Below are 23,341 nucleotides of genomic sequence, written 5' to 3' on the forward strand. Positions count from 1 at the left end.
CAATTGTTTAGGGGATATGATTTTCATTTCTATTATGATTTATAAAAATCTTCCAATAATCAATACTCCCCCATGCTGTTCATGGAGAATCTAGGGCTCAATTTGCTTTAATTTCACCCATTTATAGAAATCCCTAATTTGACTCCCCAAAACGCAATCCATAATCCATCTCCTCCTAAATCTGAACTCGCCTTGATTTGATTTGGTTTCAGCTCCGGCAATTGCTTAGAAATTTGAATTTCATGGGGACAAAAGCTCCGGCGGCGGCGGCTCGAGGGAGAATAAAAGGGTCGGCGTTTTGCTCAAATAATAAATTACATTAAAGAAAAAAAAAACATTCTTTTACTTATTTATTTAATGCCAGCAAATTCATGGATTAAATATTGTGCGAATATATTACAATAATATTATCAATGATTAGGCTTCACCTAATTACCTAATTACATTGATTGCTTTACAAAGCGACTACTCGATCGATCTTTAAATTAGTAGTCCAAGGAATGTTGATGTCGATATTGAGATTTCAATTTTATGAATCTTTTTGGTAAAATATCGATATCTTTGAGTATTTATTATGTGAATAACAAATTTTATTGATTTTATTTAGGTCGATAGATACGTTGTTTTTAGTCTCAAACTTTTGCTATTTATATCGGATTAAATAGATGATAATTTTTATGTTTTACTCGATGTTGAGCTCTTTGACTTATGGATATATTTTTGTCTACGAGAGAAATAGTTGTGATGAATATTTTTGTCTACGAGAGAAATAGTACTCGGACTTACGTAATTATTTTTGAAATAGCAATTATTTTTAAAACAATAGAATCGAGGAATATGCTAATAATAAATTTTAAATGGTTTGCCACGTAACAAAGGTTTTTTAAACTAATTTCAAAATAACTTTTTTACTCTATGTTTTTTTGTATGTAATAAAAAAAATGAAAAATACTATTATGATCGTTAAATTTTAGGTTTAGTTTATATTTGGTCATATGTTTCAAAATTAAATACCTTTGAAAAACAACTATTAGTGATTAAAAAAAATGATGGTTAGACTAACAAAATCATTAATGATTTAAAAGAAAGGTAACTAAGATGACGAGTAGACTAATTTTAAACTAAAATAAGAAAAGTCCTACCGATGCAAATGCCGTTGATTTTACGCCGAAAAGAAGTCCCGACCCATCATTTCTTTTTCATTTTTTTTCCTATCAAAATTAAAATAGTTACACCATTAATATATTTTAATCTAAAATCATTTGTCGACTTTTCTGGTAGGTGACTAATAGTTTTGTTATTTTTAAGGACTAAAATTAAGCATTCTTGAAATCTTAACGACAAAAGTGACCAAATAAAACCTAAACTAAAAATTTGTGGATAGAAAAGTATTTCTTCGTGAAAAATAATTAAATAGTGAAATATATATATATATATATATATATATATATATATATATATATATATATATATATATATATATAAAATTACAAGTGTCGTATGACACTTTTTTTCTACCCATACATGCATTGTACTTCAATAATTGATAACTCTTTCGAGTTATATATATATGTGTGCGTGTTTGACTAACCGTTAAAGTTTGAAATCTAGGAAAAACGAATTTATTAACAAACAAATAACTCGAAATATCTTCCTTTAGAATCAAATCAAATTAATAAAAATGACCTAAGTCTAATTTTTACTCCATGTTTCTACTCAAAACTAACCCAAAAAAAAAAAAAAAAGAAAAGAAAAGAAAAAGAAAGACGATAGGAATATTTTCAAAAAATGTATAATTATTAACTAATTAAAAATCTATTTTGTTTTAAATCAAAACAATAAAAACAAAATGCTAATAAAATTAGAATTAAATTTAAAGGTTTGTCTAGGCAACTAAATTATAAGCTTTAACTAAATAATAAATCTTTGCTACTATTTGTGGAATGTTTAATAGAATTGGAAAAAAAGTTAAAATAAAAAATTGATATATTAAATATAAAATTAGGTTTGATATTTCGAGGAAGATTTACAATTTTAACAAAAAAAAAAAAATCAAAATTTAAAGATTAGGTTTATAATTTTAAGGATATAAATCATATGACTTACGATTACAGTTTAGTCTGAAATTTAAACATCGATATATATATAATGTAATTTTAGATTTTTATCGGTGTTTCATTAATTAAATATAATATTTACTATATTTATAAATATTTTTTTTTACAGATAAAATTAGGTAGCGATTAGGGGTAGAATAGACATTTCAGAAAGGGAGGAGAGAATCCTTTTTCGTTGGAGACAAAGTTCCATACTGCAAAAATTGTAAGTATCTCTCCCTACTATTTAAAAGCCTCCATAAAATGTCAAACAATTAAAGAAAAAAAGAAAAAGAAAAATAAAGGAAAAAAAAAAAAGATTTATTCTTTTAATTTTCCTTTTTTAAATTTGGTTCTAATTTTATTTATATTTAGGACACTTTTGGCCAATTGTCTAAAATTTGTTAAATTTTTTAAAAATATATTGGTTCAATTTTTTTTTTCATATATACGTTGATCATAGTTTATATATTTTTTTCTCCATAAATCTTAAATTAATTCATAATTAAAATTAAAGTTTTTTAAAAAATAAAAAAATAAATTATTTACACTCCATACAACAAACCTTAATACTTTAACAAACTTTAATAAAACAAATCTACAAAATGACATTGTTTATAAGCAATTTGATAACTAAAACTAGATAGGGTTGAATGCTAAACTTATACGGTTATGACTCATAGGAGTGGATATCGTGCATTACAACACTAAATTAACGATATATATAAAGTAAAGAAAAATTACTTTTAATGATAAAATTATTGAAAATATTTATAAATATAACAAAAATGTTATAATTCATGTATGATAGATTATAGGGAGACTACTATATGTGTCTTGGTCTATTAAGGACAGATTGTGATATTTTAAAAATATAAGTGTGAAGTCTAATGGTAATATATAACATTTTATTTTTGATGAATTATAAAAGAATGAAAAAGGAGGAAGAAAAAGACAGAAAAAGAAAGAAAGAAGAAAGAAAAAGGAACTTAAAAAGAAAAAAAAAGGAAAAAAAAAAGGAAGAAATGTAATGTTGCTTTGCTTACGAATATGTTGACACTTTCCGACGTCAAACCTCCAAACCCTCTCTCCAATTGCTGTATACACAGACATCGGTCTCATTTCTCTCTCTATTTTTCTGCAACTTTCTTTAGTTTATTTTCTTCTTTACCCGAGCTCCCTTCAGTCTTAATCCGTACAAATCTTCCACTCTCATTTTCCCTCCTTTTTTGTTATTTTTTTATTTTTTTTTCTGTTTCTTCATTGATTGACCCATCTATCTTCAATTTTCATTTTGAGGTTTTGTTTGAGTCGTTTTTCTTATGGGTTCATTGATTTTTGTTGAAAGAATCTGAATTGGCGGGAGCCAACGGTCAATTATGTGGTTTTAGGAGGTGGGTGGTGATTGGATTTGGATTTGGGATTGGAAAACGTTTGAATTGTTGTGAGTTTTGATGGCTAACCCATCTGGGAACCATCAAGAAGCTGGCCAACCGTCGTCTTCCTTCGATGGAGGGAACCCCAGCAACGGTAATTCGACACCTGTGCCTGCAGCGGATAATTCGAGTTCGGCTCTTGCTATGAAGCATAACCCAGGTATCTCTACGGATTGGACATCTGATGAGCAGGTCACACTGGAAGAAGGGCTTAAGAAGTGAGTTTTTTTCCCCTTCTTGTTTTTGATGTATGGTTTTTAGCTTCTTGCGTTTATGGAAGTTGCTTAGGATCCCGGAAGCTGCTTGAATTAACCGATTTGGTTGAATTTTTTTTTTCTTTTTCCGTGGAGGAAATTGATTTTGATACTTTTTGTTCAAGCTCTTTTTCCTTTATTTTCCAGAAATTTTGATTTTTAAATGGTTAGAATACGAGATTGGTTCCTCGGAGTTGTGTTTTACAAGGCCCTGAATGTGTCTAGTAAGTTCCCAAGGCATTTGGGGGTTTGTACTTGAGGAACAATTTTTGCACCTTTTTTTTTCCGTCTCTTAAAATTCCTCTTTTAAACATTCCCTAAGCATATCGGCTATGTTTATGGACCGAACTGATTTTTATCCAGTTATGAAAATATACGAGATTATTCGTAGCAAACGATTTATGAGTGTAAGTGGAATTTGACCCTTTGAAGTCTCAGGTCAGAACTAATAGCATCTCGCCGTTCCTTTCCATTATTTGCTTGTTATCTGAATCTCACCACATCGGCATCTGATAATAGTCATGTCTGTGGCTTTTTTATCAATGTTTTCTTTGTTGAATTTATTTCTGATAATTCAAAAAGTGACGTTCCTTTTATTGTCTCCCTCCCTCGTTGAAAAATATAAACATATAAGACAAGATACTAGGAAGAAATCCCCATTTTTCTCTTCTCCTGCAAATGTGTATGAACTGCTTGCATAAGGAATTTACCCGAGCCTCTTGCTGGAAGTGACTTCCTGCTTGAGAACTCTGTCTATATCTAGATCTAGGGTTGGCAAGGAAATGTTAGGTAAACTATGTGGGAAATTAGTCCAGACAATTATTCTTGCACCTTAAACCACCAAGAGTTGACCTAGTGGTCAATTCTATTACTATTTTATAGACGTTATTTTACATAGTTGGAGTCTCTTTTCATAGAGGGAGGCCCCCTTTTTGTGGGCTTATTTTTCTCTGCATGCCCTTGTATTGTTTCCTATTTTCTATCCATTCCATTAAGAAAAGAGCCAATATAATAAAGGAGTTAGATGGAATGAGTTCAAGGCATGATGACCCTCTACTTAGAATTTAGTATCCTGAAATGTAGTATGGTTAGGTGGTTGTCTTGTGACAATAGGCATGGTTTGTGCAAGTTGCCTCAGACTCACACAAATATAAAGAGAAAGATCTTGCCTTTGTAGATCGAGTGTGGCCAAAACAAGAACAAGAAGATTCTAACTTAAATGGTCTACCATTTAACTTGTAAAATGAGTTCTACTTGCATTTTGTATATCTCTCTTGTACTATGAGCTTTTGTCTCATTATATCTTTATTAATAAAGAGACACATATCCTTTTCAAAAAAAAGAAAGAAAAAGTTCTTGAATATTTTGTGTTCTTGGCTCTTGGAATTATGAGGCCATGCTTCCTATGAATCCTCATATGACTTTGAGGATCCCTAAGATGTTTTTCATTTGTTAGAAGCCCTTCTCAAAGCTGCTGTCCAAAAGGATTCTGTTGATGTGTGTCTGGAGAATGTGCTTGAAGATAAGTCCACCTTATTTTATCGACTTTTGTAACCTTGCGAATTACGGCTTTGATCAATCCTCCGCAATTGGGAGACCTTGGTGCTTTAGTTATTTTGGGAGAGGGGTTTCCTGCCTCTCTAGGCTGTTCTTTTTTGTGATTAACATTTATTCCGTTTTCTTATTAGAAAAAAAGAAAAAGGAAAAATGAAGGATCGTTAAAGTTTCTAATAATTTAATGAACTTCTAAGTTCTAACTGCTAGGAAAATGTTTCAGACACCAGACTTTGAAGATGAAGCTGCCTCTTGGCTAAAAATCTATCTTGGAAGCTTCTTTTCTTTTATTTTTCCATCTTCCTTTCTTCATTTTCTAATGTTTCTTAAAGGGGACAACAGGTCATACTTGAACTGTTCTTTTTTTTAAGATAGGTCATACTTGAACAGTTGAACTACTGCCTTCTGTGCAGTGTTTTATTATCATTACTTTCCTATTCTCCTTTTATCCCAATCTTCTTATCGTATTTTTGGTGGTCCAATTTTTTAGTGAATGATGTTGGTTTGGTTTATATGACGCAGATATGCCGCAGAGTCTAGTGTTATTCGGTATGCCAAGATTGCAATGCAACTACCAAATAAGACTGTACGAGATGTTGCTTTGCGTTGCAGATGGATGAATGTGAGTTATGTTCCTCAGTTCTTGCTTCTATTAGCTTATAATTTTTTTATAAGATTCCTGCTACTTGAGTTGCAATCGTGCATACCATCAACATGGTAATTGGACAGAAATACTATTAAGGGGTGTCTGGTTAGCCATGGGATGTGTTTCTGTTGTAATGCTAATGTAATCAAAAACACATGTTCGAATTGAATGCTTTGGTACGATTTGTAATACAAAACTCATTCCATTCCGACAATTTTTAATATTGACTCTATTTCTTACTGTTTTTGTGCTATACGGTCACGTTTCCGTTTCATCTTCGATTACTTGCACTTTCCAACACTCCTTTGATTCCAATGATCCTGATTACATTCCAATCTCCAAACACCCCCTTCGTAAAGAAATATCCAAATAAGAGTGGCACAATTTTGTGATTGATGCTCCATGAAGTTCTTGTTTTCATTTCATTATATTAATGAAGAGGCTCGTTTCCTTTTTAAAACAAAAACAAAGTAGATTTAAGTGCATTTATACATACCTACATATATACATATGTATATATATATATATGTATTCTAATGCATGTCTTTAAATGGTCTGAATGTTAATGCATCCACAATATTATCCCCCTCCTTAAAATTATGGATAGAAAAGAAATAACTATTTAGTAATCATGATTGTTCTGTTTCTATAACCCAAAGGAAAAGAATAATTTTTCTTCCTGATACTAGCGGTTAGCAAATGCTTACCCATTAAAACATTTTTTTGTATCACTTTTTTTATGTGGTTTACTAGTCTGTATTTGGATATGGCATAAAGGCACTCTATCATTGTTTATGCACATTTTTTATACTTTTATATCAGCACTTTCAGGTTTTAATTTTATTTATGCACTTAATGTTCCTGTTTGGTTCACTTTTTTTTGGGGGTCAGAAAAAGGAAAATAGCAAGAGAAGGAAGGAAGAACACAATTTAACAAGAAAGAACAAAGATAAAAAGGTATTGTGTAAATTATTGGTGCATTTTATGGTCTCCCTGTTTTTCGTTGGTTCACTTCTTAGTTTTCTTTTTATTGTTCAATTGTTTATTTGTTACTTGCGGCATACGCATCAACTGTAGACGTTCATTTTGAAAACAACTAACCATTTTGGAAACGTTAGTTGAATGGTTTTTCTTCTTGTCTATTATTGTTTTGTATGCACAAACATTGGGTGAGACTTATATCTTCCTATTGGTTATGAAAGTTAAGTAAAAAGAAAAAATAGAAAAAGAAACAAGCATTGGGTCAGACTTGCAATTTTCCAATTAAAGCTTTAAATTTCATAAGCAAATCAATATGGGCTCTCAAGATGCTCTTTTTTGGGAAGTCGTCCCATCCATGCATCAATTTTGATTGTCCATTTTGTTAACCTAACATTTGAAGTCCACACGTGTAGGAATTGACGAAATGGTGTTTTTCAAAGGTAATATTGATAAAGGGTTTAAATTGATTCACTTTCAACAATTTGGAGTTTAATTGAAATAATTTTAAATCTCACACTGTATTTTCCGAACAAAATTTGAAGTAGAGCATAAATTGGTATAATTCCTAAACAGACCTACAAACACCGTATTATTGTATTATAAGCCCCTTGTACTTTTTGATATTTTCTCACTGAAAAGTTGATCTTGCGTCTGGAAAAAACATCATCTTAAGAAAGATGTAATTGCCTTTGCTTCTTGTGAATGCTGTATGTCTTCTTTTTGTTCGAATTTTGTTATACATGCTAGTATCAAGAATAAAACCAGTTACTCAATTAGAATGTGGCAATAGTCATTATATTTTATGTTCTTTATGTCGTCTTATAAGGGTTGTATGTCTTCTCTTGTTATGTTATAGGTTGTATTTTTGTTCAAATTGCAAGCGATGTATGTCTATTTCTTCTGCGTTTTTTGTCAGTTCCTCCTTGGGACCTTTGTTCTTCATTGCTTTATTTCCTTTCCTGTACTTTTGGAAACCCGTCTTTTTGGTTTGGTTGCTTTTCTTTTTAACCCCCATTCCGGAGTTTGCTTCCTTAAACTTTTCTTTCTTTTCACATGCCATTGAAAAGTTTGCTTTAAGGATGCACACACATAACATCTTGTATTTCAATCCATTCTTGTTGTGTTTGTGTTTTATACTTCCATTTCTGGGTTTTTATGAATCTGTGCCTCAAAGGGCCAGGATACTTATTTTTAACGTGATATAATTCAATGACTGCCACCAACTGAATGTTTTTATTAACACTCACCAGAACTAGTAAAATTATTATAAAATGCAAATGAATTTATAAGTTGGCCATTTCTTCCATGGGAAGTCTTGACATAATTTTTGGCATGCTCATAGGGCTGGGGAATGATATTTTTCTTTATTTCAGGAAAGAGTATCTGACTCTTCAATGAAGTCAGCACAGGTTGCAGCAAGGCCTAATGTGCCTCCTTATGGAATGCCTATGATTCCTATGGACAATGATGACGGTGTCTCATATAAAGGTTTTGTTTCTACATTCTTTGTTCACACCTCTACGTGTTTTGGTCTGTTACAGCTCTCATTCTTCATTCTCTTGATGTGAAGAATGGGGGAGTAAATTTAATGATTTGCTATTAATATACATTAGGTAATGTTCATAAAAAGAAAATAACGGATATGCAGGTAATAAATTGTAGAGTGTATTCAATTGCCATGCTTGTCTCCAGTTTAAACCATCCTAGATGCTTCTTTTTGTCTATAATTTGTACCCATGTCAATAGGTTATTCGAAGGTATAAATGCTTATCATAATGTTTGATTGTCTTTTGAAGGCCCTGTATTATCATTAGTATGATATGAAACCCTTGGCAAATTGAACAAGAAACTTATCATTAGATGGTTTCGGACTGGGATTGCAAGTTTGGTTTTGATTGAGAAATGATGGTTAGTGTGGAAGTACTCAGAAGCAGGTTGAATTGGGATTTCTTTATGAATTTGATAGAATAGAAAGTCAATTTTCAGTTTGTTTTTAGGCCTTTTGTGCAAATCTTACAGTGTGCATTTATGGAAGAAAGGCTTAAAAACAGAGGTTCAGAGCTTGATCAAGAAGATTATCAAGTGCTGCCTTGGAGTTTCCAATTGGTGGGTAGAAGGAAGAAGGGTACTGGGGGCTGGGTTAGAGTTTTAGATGTGCCTCCCTTTCTTAGATTAAGTGAGTTTTTCTTCTCATTAGCAGATTGGTTTAGAGCGCTGGAGGAGCGTGAAAGGCTGGGAAGGAAGAGTTATGGCTGGACGAAGTTTGCTTTAGGGCTTGGGGAAACTCTGATGGCTTCATTTATTTTGATGGTCTGCTTTGTTGGAGGATTAAGATTCCGAGAAAATGAAATTCTTTGCCTAACAAGTTCTACATGGAAGAGCCAACACTATGGATCCACTTGTAAGGAAGATGCCCTCACAGCTGGCCCGTTTTATTGTATTCTCTGTTCGAAGGCATAGGAAGATTTTGTCACATTTCTTTGGAGATACAAGTTTGCGACATGGCTGCAAAATCATTTCTTACAGTCTTTACATGCTTGGGAGAGGACACTAGTGGTATGATTTGGAAGTTCCTCCTCTATTTGCCCTTTCAAGGTGTGTGCTTTGTGGGATCTCTAGGATGAGTGGAACAAGAAAGTGTTTTTTTTTTTGAAAAGGAGATAAGCTTCTATATTATTAATAATAAACTCAAAGTACAAGAGAGATATATAATGAGAATAATAGAGAAGCCTAGAAATTGGAGAGAGAGAGAGGATCAGTAAGTGCACCCGGACATCTCAACTAGGTTGACACCCTCATAGTACTCTCATCATCTCCAAAAAACAGGAACAATACTAAGGTCATGAAAAGACCAAAGTAAACACCCAAAATAACAATATAATCTACCTACGTAAGATAGAAGCAAAGATGAAAAGTAAAAACTTAACGGTAGAAATACATATTAAAGCGCTTCAAAACTACAAAAGCACCAAGAGAGTTGGAGAGGGATCCTAGTAATTTTTGGTCTTTCATTAATTTCATGTAATTTTATTTCTTCAATTTGGAAGATCATTTGCAATTATTCTCTAGGCACCATTTTGTCTTTTCTAAGATTCTTGCATTCTTTCATTTTCTTTAATGTAAGTTGTTATTAGTGTGTGCGCGTGCGCTTCAATTTAAAAAATCTTCTACTATTCTATAGGCACCATTTCATGTTTCTTTATGCGCTTCCATTTTGAAGATCTTTTGCTTCCATTTTGAAGATCTTTTGCAATAATTCTGTGGGCACCATTTTGTTTAGCAAGAGCCCCTTTTCTAGTTGAGGCTGGCGTGCTTCCTTTTGTGGGTTTTTTTTGTATGCTGTGTATTATTTCATTTTTTCTCAATAATTGTGTGTATATGTATCTTTTCTTTTAAAAAATACTGTCTTTTGTGCATAACATTCGCATTTGGTCTTTGTGATGCTTTCAGCTATTGGTGGTACAACTGGAGAGCTTCTTGAACAGAATGCACATGCAATGAATCAAATTTCTTCTAATCTTGCATCTTTTCAGGTAAAGTACTTGGTTGTCTGGATATTGTTTTAGCATTTTTAAGTTAAAGCAAAAATTTAGTCCCACCATACCTCACGTAGTGTTAATTGTAGATTTGTATCTATTTGTTGATGATACTGAACAATTTTTCTTACAGCCTTCTCTGATGTATTAATTTCTGTACTTGACAGCAAGATTTGCACTTTCCGTTGGTTATGAATCACTCTGGAGACTTTTTTTTAACATTTATTCCCATCGTGTAATTTCTGTGAAACTCTTTTGTATTTCTCAACACCTCAAAAGATTTGCTTAGCTGTTAGGAATGAAACTCTTGCCGGTCCCTTTCAAACACATTCGTTCTAAAACTAAAACATGAAATATTTCATTATTTAAGGATTGAAATTGATGTGTACTGTTTTTTTATGATTTCTTGCCGGACAACCCAATTTTTTTTTATAAGAGTGGACAACATAATTTTTGAACTATAACATTTTGTTTTATGTAGATACAAGATAATATCAGTCTCTTCTGCCAAACGCGGGACAACATCCTCAAAATAATGAACGAGTAAGTAACATTAGCTTAATCTGCCTTTTTCTTCATTTATCCTCCTTATTGTAAAAGCTGTGCTTTCCTCAGTTTTCTCAAATATTCTTACTTTGTTAGCGTCCATTTACTAGGAAAGTTCATTTATGATATATAATATTTGTTTGAGTAGACCATCGTGGGTTGACCTAGTGGTAAATAAAGAATATGAGTTTAATAAAGGCTTAGAGGGCATGAGTCCAAGCGTACTTAGGATTTAATATCTTAGAAGTTTTCATGACACTCAAATATTGTAGTGTTAGGTGAGTTGTCTCGTGGACTAAGTCGAAGTGTGTGCAAGCTGGTTCGTATGCTCACGGACATAGAAAAGGGTTTCTTCTAGTGAAGTTGGAGTATCCTTTTGGTCATAACCAATGGATGTTTAAAATGATATTAGCTTAGACTTGTTTTCTGCGTACTTTCCCCCCTTATTTGTAAGGGTCTCCTTAGCTTTTCAAATATTCTTACTTGTTAATGTACCTTTAGTAAAATTGAAAACATTTAATATATATATATATATATATATATATATATATATATATATATATATTCTTAATGCTGTCGAAAGACAATTGGATAAAAGAACGCTCAATGTCATACAAATACGTGGACACATTGCACAAATAATCCATGCTGTTAATGTACATCTAGTAGGAAACTTCACTTTTAATTTTCCTGGCTTAACTTTAACTTGGTGAACTTTTACTTTCAAGATAGCCATGCTGTGCTGTTGAAAAGTCGATTTGCTTCCAGCATCTTATTTAGGTAGACTTGGGAGATAATCCTATGTTCTTTCCTCATGGAAACCTATCTCACAGACGATAACAAAGAAACAGCCAAATGTAGGAATTGTTGTTCCAAGGCAGCACTCACTCGCATTATTTCCTATTAGTTTTTAATGACACTGCTTGCTTGCCCAAGCGTATTTATATATGTGAAGAAGCCAATAAAATAGGAGACTTCAGCCTTGAACTAAAATATTGTTCCTCTCCCGATGCTTAAGAGGTCTTCACTTCCACAGGTCAGTGGAATGAAATAAGGGCCTTCTAGCCAAATGGTTTTGGTGCTTGATTGTAAACTTATGGCTCTTAATACAAAAAGGATAGATGGATTTGATTTGGTTCATGGGATGAGAACATGTGGCTTTCTAGTTTTTGCAAACTTAAGATCTTGAGAAGCCCTTTGTCTAAGATTATTAATTAAGCTTGAAGATTTGTTCCTTAGTTTCTCTTCCATGAAGACTAGAGAGATTAGTTATCGGCCTTTTTTCAGCTTTGATGATCAAAGTGGGGTGGCAGTAGAAAACTCATAGTACACACAGGTACATCTTAATGTTATCTTTTTCTGGAGCAGAACTTTCCCCAAGTCTAGCTGAACACACCCTGCTTGGGATCAATGTGAGTATGGTGAGGAGGCTGATATTGGGCTGCAGATTTCCTCTCTGGCTAACAATCTCCCATAATTTTCTAAGCTTCTCGTCAGTTGGAAACCGTAGTGGATGATTATTCTAAGAGCCACTTATCATAAATTGAGGACCAAGTTGAATGTTTGGAAATGCGTTCTTTCTAAAGGAGATAGGGTGTCCCTTGCCCAATCCATCCTTAATGTTTTACTCCAAATCCATTTGAATGTAGAAGTTGCCTAAAAAATGCAAGGTTTCTGTAGGCACTCACTATTTCTGATATATTTCAATAGAAAGTAGAGGATACAAGCTTCCCGAGCATTTACAGAGTGCTCAAGCATAGGATTTCCCATTAGGTAAGATCTAAGATTAGAAGGTTTTGCGGCAAAAGTTCTTCCTCCTACCTCAGTCTAAAATTATGGAGTTGGATGGATCTTGATAGGGGAGTGATTTCCTCCGATGCTATGTCTGGGCTATGAGATGCCACGAAGTTTGTATAGGGCATATAACCAACCATTACACACCCATTTAGATTGTTGAGATAATATTAAGTTTACTTGTTATTTCACTCGTTCCCCCTTACAAAGAAGGCAAGTCTCAAAAGAAATTCCAATGAAGCAAATCATGACACTGGAAGAAATTTTAATAAAGCACCAATGGTTATGCTCATTACCAGAGAATTTCAGTGACACTTGATGCATCACAGACAATTCCCATGAAGCAACGTAGCAACACAATAATCAAACCTATTATGTTCAAATATTGAGCACCGGTGATGTCTAGAAGTGCGTCAGACCCAGCTGATCAGGCTTATTATCAGTTATTGACGAAGATTCAATTTGGTAATGCCAGAAAACACTGGCTATACAAGGCTTCAACGAAGGTGATTTTCAACTGTTGAGAAAAGATTTCAAACTTCAACAGAAGGAAAACCGTTTGAAGAAAACAGAAAAAAGAAATTCAGCTAAGAGATTTCAGCCATGCTCTGATACTACGTTGCAATGCACATCATGTAAGAGAACAATCTACGTCTTCAAAGGGGAGTATTTTCTGGGGAGTTCTTTTGGAACCGGTCTCTGTTTGATTTGGAAGATTTATTCGAGTTACTCTGGGATGGCATTGACAAGACAATTTTGAGGCAGCCGGCTGCTACTCTTTCTTCTCTCGTCTTGAAGATTTGGGCGTGCAAGTTTTTATATTCGAATGGGCTCCTCTTGAGGGTTTTCAAGGTTTGCTTTGTATTTAGCTTTCTACGAACGTTTCGTCTCGGAAATGCTTTGTTTTGCTTGATACTTTTCTGTTTGATTTTGTTTTTTAGGTTGCCTTACTTCTTGTCGCTTAAGTTTTCACTTTAGACTGTATTCATCCCTAGTTCTTTTGCTCTTGTATTTGAGCTTAAGTCTCATTTATTATCATTAATAAAGAGGCTTGTTTCCGTTTAAAAAAAGAACCATCTACGTCTTTATCTTGAATAGCATGCATACCGCCGCAGTAATCCAAAGAGTGCAGGTATTGAATACTTGCTTTTTTCCCAATTTTTTTCCTTCTTTTTTAGAAGGTATTGAATTGCGAAATAGAGAAATGGATGAGGTCAAGACACAAACAAACAACTACCACACAACTTAAACGACAAGAAAAAAATAAAGCCAATCAAACTCACTCAAAACACTTAAAAGAAATAACCTAAAAAATAGATCCCAAGGAGAAAGAGCCTGAATGAGTCCCTCGGTGGAGACATCAAGCCATGTAGAACAACAGTAGAACCAATCTGATTGAATAGCCCGACAAATTACCCTGGGGGAAACAAAGTAGCACTATGGGACATGAAGGTTATGCTCCTGCCGAAGATGATGTATATCAACACGTCAGGTGACTTCCAAACTTCTCGCTGTGGGCAATTTCCTGCACTAAAATGACTAATTCAATCAAGCTTCATGCACCACTATGAGAACTCGTGGGAGCAACCACCCCAAAGGAGCACATCCACCCCAAATTACTTAGCTAAAGGAGCAACCAAAGAATAAATTGTTTCAAGACTCAACTTCACTGCTACAAGGACAATCACTAGTGACGTTAAAAACTTTTGATGAAAACAATCATGCAGCTGCAGTCTATCTCGCACAACAAGTTAGGCCTTGAAGGAGTATTTGAGAATATGACCACCAAACCCAAGGAGACTAGATCAAGGTATCAAAAGATGCCCCAGAAGTCTGACTCAAGGATGACCAGAAGACTCTATAACAACATAGAAGCCAAGTCACTCGATCATCTCATTCAACCTCTGCCACTATAGAATGTTCCTGCCGTGAAAGTTCAACCAACTCTTTAGAGCTAGAAGGCCAAGACCAAGACCCATTTGGAAAGAGAAACTGTCAGAGTAAATAAAAGGGGAAAAGAATGAAAGAAAGCATTTGCTCTACACATAGACAATAGTATCTGCAAAATTTACAAAGAATACTGGCAAGCCCAATGTAGTCTTGCGCTAGAAAAATATTTTCTTTGTACAAAATTGAGTGGAGATTCTTTTGGAAATTTAGAAGTCTACACTTCTTGAAGTTTGACTTTCAAAGTTTTCTGGTTCAGTTAAGCTTGAGGGCTCAAGATGAGTGTCAGAAATCATTCATTATATAAATATAATTATAAATAATAAATAAATAGTGCGTATATATATTGAAAGGAATAGAAGTGTTGATCATACGTTGGTTGAGATCAGGATTGTTCAATGGGGACGAAATTTTCCCATTCTTTCTTAAAATATTGTTTGTCCGATAAGGCTCCAAGTTAATAGCAAGAACAATTAATTTTACCTTCCTAACTTCTGATTTTGAAGCCAGGAAAGAAATTAGGAGTTTCTTCCAAAATCTTTTATAAGTTAATAGTTTGTTTTTGGTTTCATAAATTAGTTTTGAGGTGTAGGTTGCTCAAATTCAGAAGTTACTAACTGCACTAGCTCTTGGTAAAATCGACCTAGTTGCCGGAATTCTTCCCCCTATTAGCTGTCAGGATATTTAGCATTAAAAACTGAATTTTCATTCACTCATGTCTTGCGTGTTATCTGGTTTCTAATGGTAGGACATCCACTGCATATTTCTATGATTTATCCTTATTGTGAATTGATGAGAGTTTTCATTGAAGCAGAATTTTCCAAACAAAATTGCTCTAACTTATCTTCAATCTTCGTGCTTGTAGCTTAAATGAAATGCCGGAAGTAATGAAGCAGATGCCACCTCTTCCGGTGAAGGTGAACGAAGAGTTAGCGAACACGATCCTTCCGCCGACTTCTCATTCCTTGCAATCATGAAAAATCTTCAACAAAAACTGGTTCAGCAAAAACACAGACTCCCTTTCAATTCACTTCCACATGCCAGGAAAGGAAAGGAAAGTATATTTTCTCAACTGAACCTTACCTTCTCAATTCAGAATTTTCTGCTTATCATCAAATTGTTTAGTCTTTCGGTTCACAAAGCTTGTTCCCCTTTAATTATTATTATTATTTTTTGTTTCTTTAGCATATATGGATTTATACATTAGCTTCAAGAGGTTAGATTGTAACTTAGATGCTGTGTAATAATTAGGAATTGTTTTCTTTCTAATGGTCTGGGAAATGAAAAGTAATAAACAATGGTTGATTATTTGTATTCCATGTTTTCCCTCTCCCGCTGTTGTCTTCGAATCGAAGTTGCTTCATACATGATCACCGTGTGAAGGTGTTGCGATTTTCCTGGCAACTGCTTGACCTTTCTTCGTACCTCATCACCATGACATTGTTTATGGTGTTGTCACCAATAATTTACGCCTTTCCAAATTAACTAGCTTGATTTAACAATCACATGATTCTATCGTTTAGTCGATTAGTGGTAAAAATAACCTCATGAATCAATTAGAACCATTTCTTTGATCTTCGGAAAAAAAAAATTCCTTTTTAAATTTCGAGAATCAAATATATATAAACATCAAATCTTAAAGACCAAAAGGGGATTTTGTCCATGAAACAAAAATGTTCACTCCACGAAATAAAGATGTTCAACTTGAATATAGTTCAACTTTTAAAGATATACATACTTGCTTCACACTTTTACACATTTCCTATGAAAAATTGATTATTTATTTTAGATCGTAATTCTTTTTTTTTTTTCGAGTAATTTTCTTTTAGCAAAATGTTGTATTAACAAACTGGAGTAAGAATTATATTGATTCATTTCACTATTTTCTTTCTTTCTCATTTAGCTCAATAATAAAAGAGAGGTTTAAATGTTTGATTTTGATGCCCAAAAGAGATTAGAATTGGAATTTTTCATTAGTGTTGTGGAGTGGTTATAGTTCTCCCTAACCCACTATACAAAGTTCAACATTTCTTTAATTTTCATTGTGTTAGGTTTTGGTTTTCCATGGGATATTTAAAGTTCTTTTTGTACTTGGATATTTTGGTGCAATATTGTGTGATAAAATGTTCGTTGAAATACAATTTCCGTTCTTGTGTTATAGAGTTTGTTCAATTTTAGTCTTTTTATTTTTAAGTTCTTTTTGATGTCATCTTATTTTTTGTATTTGGTTTTTGAAAATTAAATCTATTTCTTCTCAATGTCTTAGAATGATTTGCATCTTTCTCAAGTACAACGATTGAATTGTCAGTCAAATTTCGAAAACAGAAATTATTTCTTGATTTTTTTTGTTTGTTTTCAAATTTAGGTTTAATTTTTTCGTAAAGGGTAGATAACAAATGAAGAAATTTGGAGCCGGAAGTTGTATCTATAAGGTTAATTTTTAAAAATAAAAAACAAAACGATTATCAAATAAGACATCAAATATTCAATTTTATTTTTTATATTTTCAATAAATCTTAAAACTAGTCTTTCAAAAATAACAATAATATTTATAAAATTAGTGTATTATATTTCCAATATTTATAGTTGAAGAAGAATTTTAGATAATAAAAAGAAAACTTTTAGATAAACTAGTAGAAACTACATTTTAAAATAAATTTGAAAATTTTTAAAATAACCCAAATGAAATTTGTAAGTTAAAATGAATTAAATATTTAGTCAAATCTCTTTACTCTTATCCATAAGTTACCAAATTTGCCAACTCATTGAAAAAACAAATCATGCCCAAACATTTTAATCAACCAACTTAACAACTCTATTATCTCTTAATCCAATTGGAAAAAAAAAATCCAAACTATTTTTAAAATTTTAATATTTAGAATATTAAAGTTAGATCATAATTTTATAGGTTAAGACTCTCTTAAGCTAGAGAAAGTATCCATTCAACTATGTTATGATATTAGTACCTATGTTGTCAACGACTAACATAATACTTATACTATCAACGTCGAGATCAGATATTTGATCACTCCACTACACACTTTAATTACAATATCGTTTAAAAAATTCTAGTAGTTAGTTAGAAGAAAACATTAATTTATAAATATATAGAAAATAAAATTCAACTAGTCGGCCATTAATTTAAATTGGTCCAAAATGAATTTTATTATCGAAACTATTTATAAGATATTGGAAAAGAACTTATATTTTACGAATAGTTTTAATATTTTACTATTTTAAAAAATGTCTCGATATTTAATTAATTTATAGGGGACGTCGACAACTAATAATAATAATAATAATAATAATTTTGAGAAGGGGAAATTATAAATTAAAGTATAGGGTAAATTAATTTTAATTTTGGAAAAAAAGAGAGTCAATGTTGAATGTGAGGAAGCGGTTAATTTTCCACTTGTTGGACTTTGTGAAATGATAGCATTAAAGCATTAAGTACTTTAGTGCTATTTCTAACTTTGACTTTTACTTTTTCAAATTCATTTCTTAAATGCTTCGGTTGTTCATTTAAACAATTCCATCTCACACCTAAGTAATAGAAAATTTAGTTAAAAAATGTTTAATTAGTTTAACATTCTTAAGTGTTGAATTCTAAATAAATTATTTTAGAAAAGTTGAAACGGTTCGATCACACCTATCTATAATAGTTTTTTAAACATTTTGGAAGTATATATTTTAAACATTTTTTCTTTACTAAAAGAGATCATTTTAGGATGTGTTTGGTTTAAGGAGTTTGAAAGTAGAAGTACGAAAGAATGGAGTCGTGAACTCCCTTTCTTGTTTGACCTAAAAAGTTTGTGGGTGTCACCACTAAAATCATCAATTTTATACTTTATCAACTCTTTGCACTGTGGGTCTCAGAAGTCCATAACTTCTTATTTCTTATCTTAAATACTCCCTTATGTAGTAGATTTATATGGTGTATTAAATTGAGTATATAATTATCAGTAATGTCACGAAGATACGCAAAAGTCCTAATTTTCTTTATCGAACCATAATTCAAAAGTGTATAATTTAAAATTGGTGTTCTTGGTCAATCTACTACTTTTGAATATACGCTTTTTAAAAGATAATTATTTTAAATAGATAGACAAATATTGATGGCATGTAATATATTTTTGTTATATATATATATATATATTATAGTTTTATGAATGTGAAATGCTATAAAAAGTATGGTTACCTTATTGGTTACAAATTTGTATTTTTCTTCTTTCCTTCTTCCTTTTCAAATTTCCACTTTTTTTTTCTTTTCTTTTCTCACTCTCTCTTTATGACATTACTAAGCAACCTCTAAAAACCCTAAAATATTTCAAGCTTTTCACACACATGAAGAATCTTCAAGGAAACCCATATTCCCACTCCAAACACAAACAACTTAGCTTATATATAGCTACCAAAAGGGATCTTCATTATCATTATTACTATATTGTCTTCTTTACTTCTTTTACATGAAAATTGTTTCTCTCTCTCTCTCTCTCTTTTTGTCTGTTTTGTAAATGAGATGGAATCCTTAAAATTATCTCATATATTGTTTTGATTTCTTAAATTATGATGTGGGTAACGAACAAAGGTAAGACAATCTAATTTATGTTTAAAAAATATAAAAATTATTGTAAATGATAAAACTGCTGAAAAAATCTAAAAAAAAAAAGTAAAATTTCAAAATTTATCGATATGATAGACACTGATAAACAGTGATAGACACTAATATTTGATCTATCAATATATATCTATCAACGTACTAATAGAAACCTATCAATATCTATCGTCGTTGATAGAATTTGAAGTTTTGCTAATTTTGTAAATTTTTATTAGTTCATTATGTTATATTTAAAATTGTCAAATGAAAAAAACCACTACGTGTCACATATGGGGTAGATCAATATGAATTGATTAGGGTTTGTTTCTTAAAAGGAAAGAATAAAAAACTAAATATGTTTATAAACTACAAACATTGGGTTGTTTTCATAATAAAAATGACAATTAACTAATTTGATGTGATATTATTTGTGGTAGAGATTATATTAAACAGTTTAAAATTTCTAAATATAGGGTTAATTAATTATGAACTACCAAATTAAAGGTCTAAATTGTTAAAAATTTAAAATGCGTGCGTTAAACGTTTGCAAGCTAAAGTTCAAAAACTTCATTGTTAATCTCACGAAAAGCTTATGATATATGTCAAAAGTAATTTTTGGCTTATAATTTTAAATAATAATAATAATAAAATTTAAAACACCATATTCGTCGTATAATTTGATTTTTTTTAGTATAACAAATGTGGAAGTCATTATTTAGGTTTTAGTTTTTAAAATCTAACTTTATTATAAATAAAATATTTTATTCTGTTACCGCTTTTTTTAAAATGATTTTACAAAGTTATTTTTTTTCATAGAATTCGATTAAAAAAATCCGAATGTTTCTAGAGGTAGTAATTATATATAGAAAGAAAAATAAAAAATTGGTAAAAAGAATTAGAACCATTATAAAAATTTTGAGAATAATAGATTTAAAAAATTATTATATTTTATAAATATTTTCAACCGTTTTATTATCTATAATAATAATACGTTAAACAAATATTATAAAGTTATATAAACTACACAATATATTATTTGGAATACTTCAAATACATGTTGGTTGAATATGAAAAGAAGGTTCTATTATGAAAAGAGTGAGACAATAATTCACTTTATAAAAATGAATAATAATAATTAAACAGGATAGCCGTATTGGGTTGAAAAATCCAACTTTGAAAATATAAATGTAAATAGAAAGAAAACTCGACTATTAGATGAGTGTAAAATTATTAAAACGTGTGAAATAAATATAGGTGTAACTTAATTAACATAGTGTTTGTACTGTCAACTTCGAAGTTACTTGTTTGATATAAGTAGTTAGAAAGTCAATTTCAATACAATCTATTGTAAGTAATATCAAGATTCATTAAATACCAATTAATATTGCAAAAATTAAATAAAATTTCATTTAAAAACTCATTGGGTGTAAACTCTCTCAAACATTTATTTATTTATTTTGTGTTCAACGATATGCAAAGCGGAGGACTCAAACCTTTAACCCGTTGATTCAGTCGATGACACTTCATGTCATTTGAACTACGATCACATTTTGATGACTTGTATGATGGAGTTGATTTGTGATTATAGTAATCAATACATATATAAATTAACTGAGATAATCAAAATTAAAAGTTCCTTTCGGTAAACATATTTGACTTTTTGTTTTTTTACTTTTGAAAATTAAACATATTTTCTTTCAATTTCTTATTAAGTTTTGGTTGAATTATTAACCAAATTCTAAATACAATTTTTTTCTTAACTTAAACGGCTAAAGTTAATCACTACCCAAGTAAATTATAATGTTAGTGATCAATATATTTGTCATAAGATCGAGGTTTTCTTATAAATTTAATGTTATTGTCACGTTGAAAGATCACGTACATTTTATTTGACTAAAATCTAGCATCTAACAATATTAATGAAAAAGAAACAAGATGAAGAGAGATAAAATGTATAATTTAATGTAATATGAAAAGGCAAATTTTTATTTTTGTTAGCTTTGCTTCCTTTTAAGACTAGAAAGAAAGACGTACGTCTCGTAGTTGGAATTTTGCCTTTTGCTTTTCTTCTCTACGAGCTCTTTTCTCCACGTCTACCCCTTTGATTTCACTCATCTTCAAAATTCCAAGCACACACTTCACAATCACAACACTTACCCACACAACGAATCCACACTCGAGAGAAAATAAAAGTTTAGGTTAAAATACCATTTTAGTCCGTGTATTATTGTGTGTTAGATTTAATTTCCATCTTTGTATTTTAAAAAAATGACAAAATTTCAAAATTTATCAATTATAAAAGTTGATAGACTTTGTTAATATTTATCAATGTTGTCATTGATGGATACTAATATAAGTTTATTAATGTCAATCATTTATATAATCTAAAATTTTGCTATAATTTATAAGTATTATTTAGTTTATTTTAATATATTTGAAAATGTTTCTTTATGCTATTACTTTTTATTATCTATTAACATTCATGTAGAACAGAATATCAAACCATGGAAACCAAAATAACACTTTTACTTTTATTTTAAATATGATATTAGTTTATTTTTAATTTTAAGATTTGTTTTAAGAGACATTTTTAAATATAATATAATAAACTAAAATATTTACAATATATAGTAAAATTTTAAATTCTTTCAATGATAGACATTGATAGACTTTTATTACTGTCATCAATCTATTAATATGATTTAATGTTTATTATTGATAGAATCTGAAATTTTACTATATTTTATCAAATTTATCATCTTTTACCATTGCCTTTGTTTTAATTTATCTCATGTTTATTATTATTATTATTATATTTATCAATCTTAAGAAAAAATTGGTTAACTTATAGATTTATTGCAAAAAAATTCAATTTATTATTATTAAATAAATTCTTTGTAATAAGTTCTTAAAAACCTTTTGAGTTTGTGTGAACTTACTATTTAAAATATTTAACACCTTTCAAGAATAAACGAGATTATTAGACATCAAATCAAATCTTTTATATTTAATAACCGATTACATTCTGGTATGAAATAAAATTTTGGATTTATATGAATAACATTGTGTAGTCCAAAGTTCAAAATTTCATTAAAGTTTAAGGAATCGTTTCTAATTTACTAGATAGAGATGTATGTAAATATAGGAATCATTCCCTTAGGGACCATTTGGAGGAATGGTTAAGTTATAGAGGGTTAATGTTATGATAAAACTAGCGTTACTTATTGTAACATGTGTTTGGATGAAGGGTTTAGAGGTAGTTTTATAGGGAGTTAAAGAAATAAAGTTACGGAAAGTTGAAAAAGGTTTAAAAAAAGAAGAAAGAGAAGAGGAGGCTATGATAACCCTAAAAGAAGGGTTATGATAACCCTTCCTCCAAACAGAGGTTGGGCAACCCAATACTAATAACCTTTGGGCTAAAATACCCTTATAATTTAATCTAAAGCTTATCGAAATTTTATTTTTTATGAAAACCAAATCATACTTTAACAAATAAAAAAAAAAAGGAAAAACTGAAAAAATTCCCCAAAAATTCAAATGATACAGCCAAGAAACTTCATCACCAACCCCTTAGTGGAAGAATGACTTCTTTGACTTCAACTTCTAGCTACACACAGAAAGAAGAGAGAGAGAGAGAGAGAGAGAGATTTAATAATCAATAATTCTTCTAATGGAATTTTTCAAACAAAACCCAATTTTGAAAAGAGAAAACAATATTTATTATAATTAATCAAACCCACAAAAAAGTGTTGGATTAAATTGAAATTAAAATGAAGACCAACTTTCTCTCTCTAGAATCATCTCATGCATCATCAATAACATATGGTTTTGTTAGAGCTCTAGACTTTAGTGGAGGAGTTGAATTAAAAAGATAATCTTATACCTTAATTATATATATATATATACATATATATATATATATATATATATATATATATATATATATATATATAT

The 23,341-nt window shown here is 30.8% G+C and overlaps 1 protein-coding gene across 4 annotated transcripts; it reads left to right on the top strand.

Annotated features, from left to right (window-relative positions):
- Positions 1 to 3,074: 3,074 nt before the first annotated feature.
- Positions 3,075 to 16,104, top strand: LOC103494613 (uncharacterized). 4 transcript variants are annotated; one of them, XM_051087375.1, is made up of 8 exons: positions 3,075 to 3,211; positions 3,488 to 3,750; positions 5,863 to 5,962; positions 6,878 to 6,943; positions 8,341 to 8,455; positions 10,418 to 10,500; positions 10,985 to 11,046; positions 15,656 to 16,104. In XM_051087375.1, exons 2-8 carry the CDS (start codon positions 3,551 to 3,553, stop codon positions 15,765 to 15,767), a joined length of 738 nt encoding a protein of 245 aa, XP_050943332.1. In that variant the 5' UTR covers positions 3,075 to 3,211; positions 3,488 to 3,550; the 3' UTR covers positions 15,768 to 16,104. The 4 variants fall into 4 exon arrangements, 3 of the variants coding, with proteins under 3 accessions (XP_050943332.1, XP_050943331.1, XP_050943330.1); XM_051087374.1 differs by having other exon boundaries at positions 3,095 to 3,211; positions 3,445 to 3,750; XR_007822276.1 differs by adding an exon at positions 11,322 to 13,695 and having other exon boundaries at positions 3,129 to 3,750.
- Positions 16,105 to 23,341: the final 7,237 nt, after the last annotated feature.

This window comes from Cucumis melo, chromosome 7 (genome assembly GCF_025177605.1).
Source record: "Cucumis melo cultivar AY chromosome 7, USDA_Cmelo_AY_1.0, whole genome shotgun sequence".
NCBI lineage: Eukaryota > Viridiplantae > Streptophyta > Magnoliopsida > Cucurbitales > Cucurbitaceae > Cucumis > Cucumis melo.

What these genes read in the sequence shown, in the direction of transcription:
- LOC103494613 (XM_051087375.1), top strand. Translation starts at nt 3,551, where the DNA reads ATGGCTAACCCATCTGGGAACCATCAAGAAGCTGGCCAACCGTCGTCT. An exon ending in TGCGTTGCAGATGGATGAAT is followed by an intron (nt 5,963 to 6,877) that starts GTGAGTTATGTT and finishes TTTGGGGGTCAG; the next exon opens with AAAAAGGAAAATAGCAAGAG. An exon ending in GAAAGAACAAAGATAAAAAG is followed by an intron (nt 6,944 to 8,340) that starts GTATTGTGTAAA and finishes TCTTTATTTCAG; the next exon opens with GAAAGAGTATCTGACTCTTC.